The sequence below is a fragment of the Humulus lupulus genome, chromosome X (genome assembly GCF_963169125.1).
Source record: "Humulus lupulus chromosome X, drHumLupu1.1, whole genome shotgun sequence".
In the NCBI taxonomy this organism is placed as follows: domain Eukaryota; kingdom Viridiplantae; phylum Streptophyta; class Magnoliopsida; order Rosales; family Cannabaceae; genus Humulus; species Humulus lupulus.
Window position 1 is genome coordinate 7,477,319 of NC_084802.1, and position 12,618 is coordinate 7,489,936.

The 12,618-nt window shown below is 35.3% G+C and overlaps 1 protein-coding gene across 1 annotated transcript; it reads left to right on the forward strand.

Moving 5' to 3' along the window:
* The first annotated feature begins 1,012 nt into the window (after nucleotides 1-1,012).
* Nucleotides 1,013-5,421, forward strand: LOC133803169 (sucrose transport protein SUC2-like). The gene is made up of 4 exons (XM_062241132.1): nucleotides 1,013-2,412; nucleotides 4,075-4,138; nucleotides 4,220-4,263; nucleotides 4,792-5,421. Exons 1-4 carry the CDS (start codon nucleotides 1,117-1,119, stop codon nucleotides 4,987-4,989), a joined length of 1,602 nt encoding a protein of 533 aa, XP_062097116.1. The 5' UTR covers nucleotides 1,013-1,116; the 3' UTR covers nucleotides 4,990-5,421.
* The last annotated feature ends 7,197 nt before the right edge of the window (nucleotides 5,422-12,618 follow it).

The following is a 12,618-nucleotide window of genomic DNA, read 5'->3' on the forward strand; positions in this document are numbered from 1 at the left end:
ATAAATAAATATTAGATCACAATGCAAATGAAATAGTAATTAGATTACTACGAATGTAGATTCTCTCTTAGATTATTGTATATTATATTGTGTCTAACTAATATAATTGTGACACTTCGTATTAAAACCTAATTTATTGTGAAAGAGCAGTAGTAATTTTTTTATAAATAAATTATTAAATATGAAGTGTCATATTTACTACTACTCTTTCACAATAAATTAGGTTTTAATACGAAGTGTCACAATTACATTGGTTAGACACAATATGAGACATACTAATTTGACTGAGCATGTATTTTGACAAAATATAAATAAATATTAGATGTCAATGCAAATGAAATAGTAGCGAGTGAGTAATTAGATCACTACGAATCAAGATTCTCTCTTAAATTATTGTATATCATATTGTGTGTAACTAATATAATTGTGACACCTCGTATTAAAACTTAATTTATTATGAAAGAGCAGTAGTAATTTTTTTATAAATGAATTATTAAATATGAAGTGTCATAATTACATTGTTAGACACAATATGAAACATACTAATTTGACTGAGAATGTATTTTGACAAAATATAAATAAATATTAAATGCCAATGCAAATGAAATAGTAGCAAGTGAGTAATTAGATCACTACAATCAAGATTTTATATCATATTATTGTATATCATATTGTGTCTAACCAAAATAATTGTAATACCTCGAATTTAAAACTAAATTGTGAAAGAGCAATAACAATTTTTTTATTAATAAATTACTAAATATAAAGTGTCATAACACAACACGAGACATACTAATTTGATTAAGAATCCTGATTCGATTACTACACTTCCCCAAAAAAGGGATAAATGCACATTTACGGTGGAGGAAACACTTGGCGAAAATCGCAATTTACCTAATACCCCCTCTTCTTAACGGATAAGGCCTTTCGGCCGACCCAATGCCAGTTGCCCCATGCAAATTAATAAAAATAATAAAAAACCTTATTCTCATATCCCAATATAAATTCCATGCAAACACACCCAAAACCCAACCCAACCCAACTCATCTCTTTTTCTCTCTATCCATCTCCAAAAGCCTCGATCAAATCAAACACAATCGCAACACACTGAGCGTTATGGAGGTCGAAACTAGTACTAGTACTACTACTACAAAACCTAGTAGCAATCCTAATCCCAACTCTTTCCGTGTTTCAGATCAGGTAACAACGGCGGAGCCATCCCCACCGGAGAAAGCTCCCTTTCGAAAACTCATCGCTGTAGCTTCAATCGCCGCCGGGGTCCAATTCGGCTGGGCTCTTCAGCTCTCGCTTCTGACCCCTTACGTTCAGCTCCTCGGCATTCCTCACACCTGGGCCGCTTTCATCTGGCTCTGCGGCCCAGTCTCTGGCATGTTGGTCCAGCCCATTGTGGGTTACCACAGCGACCGCTGCACCTCCCGCTTCGGTCGTCGCCGCCCGTTTATAGCCGCCGGGGCTGGTCTCGTTGCTATTGCCGTTTTTCTGATCGGATTCGCCGCCGATCTCGGTCACGCCTTCGGCGACGACCTCGATCGGAAGGCCAAGCCTCGTGCCATCGCCGTGTTCGTCGTCGGATTCTGGATCCTTGACGTGGCTAACAACATGCTCCAAGGTCCTTGCCGAGCATTGCTGGCGGACCTCTCCGGGAACAGTCAGAAGAAAATGAGAGCCGCTAACTCTCTTTTCTCGTTCTTCATGGCCGTCGGAAACGTTCTCGGCTTCGCCGCAGGTTCCTACACCCGGCTGTACCGGATCATTCCCTTTTCCAAGACCCCAGCTTGCGACGTCTACTGCGCTAATCTCAAAACCTGCTTCTTCATCGCCATTGCTCTCTTACTCACTCTCACTGTGATTGCCCTAATCTCCGTCCGGGAACAACCGGGGGCGAATTCCGCCGTCGTCGCCGACGACGGCGGCGAGATAGCTAGCTCGGAAACGACGCCGTTCTTTACCAACATTGTGGGGGCTTTCCGGGAGCTGAAGAGGCCGATGTGGATCTTACTCTTGGTCACGAGCTTGAACTGGATCGCGTGGTTTCCGTTCCTGCTTTTCGACACGGACTGGATGGGGAAAGAGGTGTACGGCGGAGAGGTCGGAAAGGGTAAACAGTACGACCTTGGGGTCCATGCCGGTGCTCTGGGGCTAATGCTGAACTCGGTGGTTTTGGGTGCGATGTCGCTTGGGGTGGAGCCACTGGCTCGTCTGCTCGGTGGGGCCAAGCGGTTGTGGGGCCTGGTTAACTTCTTGCTCGCCGTTTGTCTTGTCATGACGGTGTTGATCACCAAGTTGGCCGAGGCCAGTCGGAGGGGGCTTCCTGAACCGCCGCTAGCGCCACCGCCTGGAGTGAAAGCTGGCGCCTTGGCTCTTTTTGCCATATTGGGTATTCCTCAAGCGGTAAGTGTTTAATTATTATTCTTTTTTTTAGTATTATCTTTTAATAAGTATTTAATAATATGCCTGTAATTAAATAATTAATAATTATTATTAGATGTGTATGTTTGGCAACATAGTTTTTTTTTATAGTCATTTAAAAAAATAATAACCAGAAAAAACTCTATTTAATTACACTTATAATTGTGTGAGAAACAAAGAGAAAATTTCAACATTAATAATATTTTATATATATAATTCTCTACAAATAATTTGTTTTAGAAGTTATTTTACAAAAATTATTTAAAAGAAAAACTCTATTTTCATTACCTATTTTTAAGTGTGTTTTTCAATTCAACAGTGTGTGAAACAGAGAGAAAATTTCGGCACTTAGAAAGTGAAGAGTGTTTGTAGGAAAAGTAAAAAGTGCAAATTAAATAAAAACCACGTTTTTATTGGTTTGGTAATGAGATTTAAGAGCCTTTTTAAATTATTAATCAACTTTAATTATTTTGTAGTTATATGCCAAATTAATTGTTTTAATTTTTTTTTACTATTTATTAGAAGAAAAGTTTGAATGAAAGTGTTAAATGGTCAACATCGTCCATATCCATATTATTAAATGGTCGTATTATGTTCACGTGCTTCACTTGTCGATGATGTCATTTTCTTAAACATATAATTAGTGTGGAAAATTTTGTCGTTTGCTTGTTTTTGCTTTTGACTATTTACTCAAATTAGAATGTCAGCTGTTTTTTTCTAGTTTAAAAATAAAAAAATAAATGGTCTTTTGGGTCATAACTCCCGTGATTCAAATCCACCTCTTTACTATATATGCACGTAACGTCTCGGGTATTCATATTTTTATATGTGAAGATAAAATAATTAAATTGCTAATCTCAAAATCGGAGAGAGTGACATATAATATTAAACAAATTGGGTTTTATTATTATTAGGGTTTATCTTTTTTTTTTTACCTGTATTTTTTTTCATTATTTGTTTGGACTCTGTATTTTGATAAATTATTTTTTAGACCCTATATTTTGTAAAATGGTTAAAATAAAACCCTAAATCCGATTTTGGTCAATGTTTTCTCAACTAAAATCACAAATAATTTACCAAACTAACAATTCAGAACAAAAATAAAATCATTATGCTTAAAAACTGTGTTGTTATATTCAATTTTTTCTTCATCAAAATTGAGTTTAGAGTTCTATTTTAACTATTTTACAAAACATAGGGTCCAAAAAGTAATTTGTCAAAATACAGAATCCAAACAGGTAATAGAAAAAAACACAGAATCCAAAAATGTATAAACTCTTATTATTTTGAGAAAATAATAGTCTGGTTTCTGAATAATTGACTCGTGTGTTTTGTTAATTGCTAATTTAAATATTATGTTTTATAAAATTGATCAAAATAATACCTTACAATAGATCTTAGTCAAAATATTTTTCAAATATAATCTTTCACCCTCACTTCATTAACTACTTTCTCTTATATTGTAAATTTATCTTATCTCTAACGACCTAAGAATTGATCTTATAATTGAATATATTTTCACAATAAGATCTAAAGTACTATTTTAATTTATTTTGTAAAATATATGTCATTTAATAAAATACAAAAATTCATCACTGCCTTCTCATTTAATGTATTCTGAACAATTTATGTTTTTATGTATAGGTTACTTACAGTATCCCTTTCGCTTTGGCATCCATATTTTCGAGCACTTCTGGTGCTGGCCAAGGTAAAATTTATTTTCTTAATTATATATATTCAATTTAATTATTCGATTAATTTATAACTAATATATATATATTTATTTCAGGGCTTTCATTGGGAGTACTAAATCTTGCTATTGTTGTACCGCAGGTAATTAATTTTCTATTTCATATATTTTTATTTTGTTCATTTACTTTTAAAGAATAATAATTAAAATTTACATTAATAAACAACAACAACAACAATACTAAAAAAAAATGTTTAGTATAAATATTTCTTGAGCTTTTTCCTATTTAATAATTCAGTCCCTAAAAATTCTTAAATATCTTCATTAATTTACTTTTTTTTTTATATTTTTTTATACGTGTAAAATTCTTTAAAGGTGAAAAATACATAGAAAAGTAACAAATTACACCTAAAAATTTAGAATTTTGTCAAAAAATTGGCTAGAAGAACCTACTTGGTTTTTTCAACGACTAAATTGCCAAACAACTGAGTTTACTTAATGGAAATTTAGGTTAAAAACTCGAAAAAAATATATATATCAAATTAAGTCCTTGAGACAAGCATATATATTGTAAAATTTTCAAAATATATTTCCATTATTTCTGTACACGTGTATATATATATATTGATTTTGAAATAATAATAATGATAATAATAAGGTTGTTGGCGCAGATGTTAGTGTCAGTAGTAAGTGGGCCATGGGATGCTCTATTTGGAGGAAGTAACTTGCCAGCGTTCGTAGTGGGCGGAGTTGCTGCGGCTGCCAGCGGAGTACTTGCGCTGACCATGCTACCATCGCCCGCCGCACAGCCTGATCTTCCCGGCGCCAAAAATGACCGGACTGCCCTTTCAACTGCTTCATTCCATTGAGACATGCACACATAAAAAAAAAACAAAACTAGCTTTGCTAATTGATATATATTTTTTAGCCTAACTTTTTATATAAAATTGGGTCATAAAACATATATCATCATAAAACAAAATTGTGTTTTTGTGTTTGTGTGTATGGAGGGCACATCTTAGAATAGAGTCTAGTCAATGTTACTTTCCAATCCTAATACCAATGTGTTCTTTTTTTTCTTCTTCATCTAGGTGTTAGTGTAGTGTAGTGGTGTGGTCATGTTGTACGTATAGTACTAGTTGTTGGGCAATATTTGTCTCTTTGTTTATAAGAGCACATATATGTAATGTATACCTAACGCCTGCAAAACATGTCATTTTGTAGTAATAATGGCAACTATCTCTGTAGCCATGCGCAAGCATGATACAGTCTCCTTTTATATAAACCAAATTTTCTTCAAAGTCTTCTCTCTTTCTTTCTTTGTTTCTTTCCAATTTATGTTCGATGCTCTTAACAACAATTATTTAATGCAATATGTACATATATATTGCTACACGTCAACACCTCCTCACATAACAATTTTATGGATAGTAATTTAATTGTTTATGTATATTAAACTATAATATGTGGGGCTCAATTCTAAATTCATCCTTTCATAATAATATATCAACCCAAATGGTGATGTTTGACAACATATGGTAGCTAGCTAAATATTTCGGTAATTAATGCAACAAGACACCTTTAGATGCCTAATGTGACGTGCTGCCCATTTGGCACAACCACATGAGCCATTTTGTATATGAGTATTTTTTGGTGCTTGATCATTAATTAAGTCTCGTATTAAGCAACTTTATGGGGAATAGTAACGGCAGTACTATAATTATGTATATGTCTCACAGACAAAAATCATATATGTTCGTGAGAATACATTTTTATCTTAGAATGGTCCTTAGGAGAGGTGATATGGTGACTTAGTGAAGCACCATGGCCACCAATACATATGGACTCAAATTGTGTACTCTGTTGTCCTATCAATGTCTTATATTAATAAAACGATGTTTGTCCTTACTTGTCCGAGTATGTCTTCTTATTGTCTATATGTTACTTATTTGTTACCTTTGTTAGGTCATCGCATGCCACTTGCCTTTGTTGTATGCTTTTGTGTTGTATAGACGTATCCATAGGATGGCTTGCTTTGTGCTTGCTCATACTTCGTTATTGCATGTTGCATGCACGAGACATGTTCGCGGCTAACCAATGAGTTTGTTAGCAAGTGTTGCACATTCCGTCTACTTGAAGAGCCCAAATAACTGGCACGAAAGGTAGCATTTATATGTGAGTATTGGCCGACACCATCAACCAAACATAAATGGTCATTTCACATTGTGTTCAGCACCTTAAGATGTCTTAGCAACATTCGTTCAGTAAATGTTTTATATATAGGACAATTCTTATATAGGGGCTTCACTTTAAGTCCTACCAGTGGGGCTCTTTAGTATTCTCGACTCGTGAACAGTTTTCAGCATGATTTTTTTCATGACCGTGTATATTGTAGTTGTTTAGAGCATCCTGCAAATTTTTAGAAAATTCCGAATAGTTTACAGTACTGAAATCTAGGGTCAAACATGTTGCTTTCCACGCGCATAAAAAAAATAGTCACGCGTGCAACAACATGTTTAAACTTAGTTTTCGGTACTGTAAACTATTTGGAATTTTCTGAAAATTTGTAGGACGCACTAAATAGCTACAATATACACAGTCATAAAAAAATCGTACCGAAAACGATTCACGGGTCGAGAATACTGAGAACCCCACCGGTAGGGCTTAAAGTGAAGACCCTATAGGAGAATTATCATATATATATAAAAGATGTAGTCCTAACTCGAATTTTAAATATTAAATGGTAATTTTGTAAGGGGTTTTAGCGACTAAAGTCTCTACTATTTATGTTTTGGTGCAGTCATTACTAATACATTATCATATCTCTTCTATATAAAAATTGTGTAGATAATAGAAATTCTTGGTTTTAACGGTTTGTTTTATAAACTTTAACGGAATATGCTGAATATTAAACGTAATATACATTTAAAACTAACTAAAAATAGATATTTATTTATTATATTAATATAAATTCAAATATTATAAATTATTATTATAATAATATTTAATACAAGATTAGACATTTAATATGTATATTAATATATATTTAAATATTATAATACATAATCTTAATTTTTATTAAAAAAATTATCATTTACGTTTAAAAAGACTATCATATTATATATATTTTAAAAAATTATAAACAATGCTTTTGTTTAATTTTTCATTTAATATGTTATTATGTGTATGTCATTCTTCTATATATAATATTGTTTATTTATATAAAATTTATATGACAATGATACAAATTTAATAAAAATAATTGATAAATTCTATAAATAAAACTAAGCAAATGTGCATTGTGCGTTGCTTATATCTAGTATGATTGATAAGTGTGCATCTAGTATATATTATTTATTATATTTCCTTGCATTTTGATATTTGTAAGTGTTTAAAAGATTATTTTTAATTAAATTTTGTATTTTGTGGAGTAGGTTGAATAAAATGATCAAAAAGAGAAAAAAGATTGGATTTTTAAGCAAGAAAATAGGAGTTGAAAAGCTTGAGCAAGTTAGAAGACGTTTTTGCAAAAAGCGTGGGCGTGCCTTGTTAAGTTGGAGCAGTCTGGTGCAGTTATGAATTTTTTATAGAGGAATGTGTTTTAAATGACAGCTGGACTTCTTTTGTTTCAATTTCATTATTTCTAAGAATTAGTCAACATGGTTAGACTTCCTACTATTGTGGGATATTGATGTGGAGAGAGAGAGAGAGAGTATTGCTTTTCACTCCAAGAAAATGAGGTCTTTACCTACCAATTGTAAGTGTAGGTAAAACTAGCATAATGGTCGGTAATATGGTTTACCTACCAATATTGAATTGGTAGAGACTGATAGGTAAAGGTTAGTGGGGAAAAAGTCTTTACCTACACTTATTAATACTGGTAGGTAAAAGAATCAGTGGACTCCACTAAGTTATAAATCAATTGATGAGTCATCAGATGACGTGTTTGATGACGTATCATCCTACGTGTCTGCTGACATGGTTTCCATAGTAGCATACACGTGGCATACGTCAATACCGCCACTTGGCATCTTGTGGTTAATCCACGTGTCAAACAAGAATTTGTCCATTTTTATCGATTATGTGGCACTAAATGATTGGTCCACGTGGCATGTTATGGTAGCCCTATTTTTACCTACACTTATTTATTGGTAAGTAAAGATTTTTAGATAGGTAGTTTTAATTATATATTTAAATTAAATTAATATAAATAATAAATGAAAGTAATTAATTTTTAAAATATTTAATATTGTTTCTCAAATAAATTATTTAACATTAATAATAAAATAAACAAACATATATTATAAAATATTCATTGCTTAACGATGAGTCTTAAACTAATAACACTTCATAAAAAAATATCAACAAGTTTATTACAAGTCATTACAAACTCAATAATGTCATTTTATTGATATTCTTCTTATTCTTCACTTTTGGATTATTGCACAAGAGGCTCATTTTTCTCTAACTGAACTTGTGAATGTCGATGATGGCTTCGGGAGGTGGACAACGACGATGGCTTTTGAAACATACAACTGTAATGCCCCAAATTTCCTAATAGGGTTCAGAACCTTGATTAGGAGGCCGAGAGGGCCATAATTGATTTATTACGATATTAAATGATTATATGCATGTTTATGTTAATTATATTATAATATGATGATAAATGCATGCATATGGGTTTATTTTAATTATAAGGACATTTTGGTAATTTGGCCCGTTGAGGGCGTGATTGTGTATTTTTGTGCATGTGGGTGAGTTATGAATGGTAGCACAATATATCTGGATTTGTTCGAGCCTTTCGGCATGAGACGATCATGAAATGCAAGTGTTTGGTTTGGTCATAACGGGATTAAGTTCGGGGCTCGGGGTGAGTCTCGGGGTGATTTTAATGATTAGAGCATTACCGGGAATTAAAGAGTAATGAGATATGATTTATTGGTATTTGAGAATAACGGGATTTGGAGGGCGTTAATTATGATTAACGAAATAGGTGCGAAAGGACGATTGTGCCTTTGGTGGCTGTTAAGGTTTCTTTTAGACTTGAGGGCATTTAGGTCTTTTCGCCCTAAAGGATTTGTTTCAGCCATTTAAGCTTAGAAAGCTGTAGAAACCTTCCCAAAAACAGAGCACCAAAATCACCTTCTCCCTTACATCATTTCTCCCCCATTTCTCTTTGAATTTTCAAGCTCTTTTTGAGGAATCAAGCCAAGGAACCATTCTGTGATAGGCTAGGGTTATGCTCTACCATTGAAGAGGGTGTTTTATGAGATTGAGGTGAGTTTTTAGCCATTAAACTCTTGTTCTTGCTCTGTTTTCCTAGTTTTGTTTTAGCTGGTTTTTGAGTTGGAAAGTTGGGAATTGATTGGAGTTTTGGCTAAGGTTCTTGGGGTTGTGATGCCTAGGTTATGTGGGGATGATTTTTGGGTTCATTTGGGACTTAATTTGATGTTTGGAAGCTTTTGGTTTGGGTTAAAAATGGTGGAATCGAAGGAAGAGGTTTCTGGGTGAATTCTGGCTGGAGGTAGCGCTACAGCGCTACCTGAAGGGGTGCTGGGCGGTTTGGTTCTGTGAAGAGCGCTGGGGCGCTAGGAGGGTAGCGCTATAGCGCTAACCTGTTTCTTCAGAACCTCGTTTTGAGTGTTTTTAAGGGTTTTTGGCTCGGGGTTTCAATTCTTAAGGCCCGAGATCGAATCTACTCACCGTGTGGGTACATTTCGGGGTCTCGAGAGTGGGGTTTAGATCAAGACCCTATCTTTGTTGATTTTCATTAATGGAGGTTATATTTGGTTATGACTACGTGACCGCTAAAGGATTAAAAGGGTCGATCGTTCTCAAGGGCCGTTCAATTATTGTTTCTTGCTCGAACCAGAGATAAGAAAACTGCACCCCATATGTGACATGCATGGTTATTCTTGATGCATGTTGGATGTTTAAATGTGAATATTGATAGCATATTGAATGCTTAGCAATCTTGCTCACTTGTATATGGTTATTATTGAGGCATGTTGGACGTTTAAGTGTGATGCACGAAAAACACGTGATTAGGGCATGCCATGAATGTTGAATATGAGATTGATCAGAGCTTGAGTCTCTGTGTCTGTGCATGATCATAGTTATTGTAACGCTCTGGATAGCCAGGAACGCTACACTGTGTACTTATAAAGGTGCAAGACTCGCTAATCAAGTCATTTAATTAAAAACGTGTCACTAACCATGAATGTGCTAGGGTTAAAAAGGGTTTTGGTCTCAAAAGATAAAATTTATATAATTAAACAATTTTACACATGGGATCCCAAAATGAAACAGTGTTTAAAAGTTGGTTCACAGAATCTCTAAAATACAGACAATCATCAGCCATTCTAAGGCAAAACAGAAATTTCTAGTTCCCCTGTTCCTGCTTTCCCCTCAACTGTGGCGGTTGAGCAGCTGGTTATGTACATTCAGCTCGCAAAGCTCTCCTAGTCAAGGCTGATCGAGTTTTCCCTTGCCTTTACCTGCACCACGTAGCACCTGTGAGCTAAGGCCCAGCAAGAAAACATAATATGCATCACAAACAACAATAACAGATGAATAATCCTTCGAAGATGATCAAACACTCAATACTCATAATAATCACATAGCACGTATTCAGAATCAAAGATACAACTAAACATCAATAACAATCAAGTTACATAATAATCAGGGCCGACAACTTAGGTCGCACCCTCTGTTTACCCCACTGACTCCAGCCCGCGTAAACCGAGCTCACTGCATAATAAGCTATCCTTGGCTACCAGTGGCCAAGCCGCGCCTTGTGCGCTAGTGTAACCCTTGGCACTCTTAGGCCGTTGGTTTACTGTTTACATGGTATAATACCATCATTTCAAGCATACATATTAGGGAGCCCTTAGTCCCATTACAAATACACAACCGGGTGCAGTTTTCTTACCTTTAATTTCTATGTTCACAGATTACGAGTGACGTCCCTCGAGCACGATTTATTTCCCGAGCCCTAGCTTTAACACCTCTTTTGCTGAACCACCTCCTTGACAACCTCTGAGCTAAAACCCAAGCACTCAGCTTCAATTCAGCCCTTAATCTTGGTTGAGTGACCCTTAGTCTGAGCTAAGCTAAACCTTCATGAATCCAGCTCAAACACATAATTTTCCAACTGATTTCCCTTAGAAATTCTGTAGTTTTCTTGGGAGAGAAAAGAGAAGAGATGAGAAGAGAAGAGAAGGTCAGTTTGTGTCTTTTTGTTCTACTGCTGTCATTAACTTAGTCTGTTAAGTCAATCCCGAGGTTCGTGGTACTGGAAACGTCCCCAAGGGCAAAACGGTAAATTTCCCCACTATTCCCGCCTAAGTCTCCTAACCTCAAATATATCTCCATATATTTATTTCCATAACCCGATAGTCTAAATAACCACCTGATACCTAAAATACCCCTGACTTGTCCAAAGTCAACTATTAAACCCCGTTGTGACTTTTCCCGCTATCTAGCTCCGCAGGATCGCCTCAAGTCGTACACTACAAATCTACCCACATAATAATGTGGTTCTCACAGATATAACATTTAACCTCATTTATATTCATATAATCATACAAACATGCTTATCATATAATCATGCATCAAAACAATAAATTCACACATAAACCAATTATGCATTCCCAACGCACTAATCAAGGCTCTTAAGCCATATTAGTGATTTTGGGTCGTTAAATTTATGCTAGCAACTATTAAGTAATCATGCTGAGTGCCCTACATTGGAATATTTGACATATGATATATGTTTGGTAGCATTGCTTACTTGTGTGTGACTCTGACTAACTAGTCAGAATTGGCAATAATGTCAGTATTAGTTGTGAAGCTGTGACCTACTTGTCAAGTTCACAGTAGTACTGAGCACTGGTCACCTGGTATTGACTAAGAAGTCAAGGACGGCCTTAGCGTATTCAACGCAAGCCAACAAATATTAGATCTAATCGACATCTACATTGAATGACTCAAAAGAGCATTAATGCCGGACCGACCTCAAGTTCGATGAATACTATAAGCGCTTGTCTAGCCAAAGGCTAGTCACTTAGAGCCACAGTGACCATTTAGTCACATGGCTGTGGGTATTGAGCCTGTGAGACTTACCCATCAGTCTCTTATCTGTTAAGCTGGTGACTTACTCATCAGTCACTCATCTGTTTAAGTTAGTGACTACCCATCAGTCACTCATCTGATTAGAGCCATTGCAGGGAAGCCCAGGTAACGGTCTAGTTACACGGCTATGGGCACCGGGCCCCCTAGTGATTTGCTTGTCAGTCACTCATTATGGTTTAACAGAACCTCAAAGTGATATTCACTCATCTGTTCAGGGCTATAAGCTCTGCATGATCATTCTGATCATCATTTGCATGGCTTTGGGTACTGAGCCTCGTAGTGACTTGCTTGTCGGTCACTCAGTATGGTTTACTAGAACCTCAAGTGTTAAATCACTCATCTGATTAGGATTGACTTGATAGTCA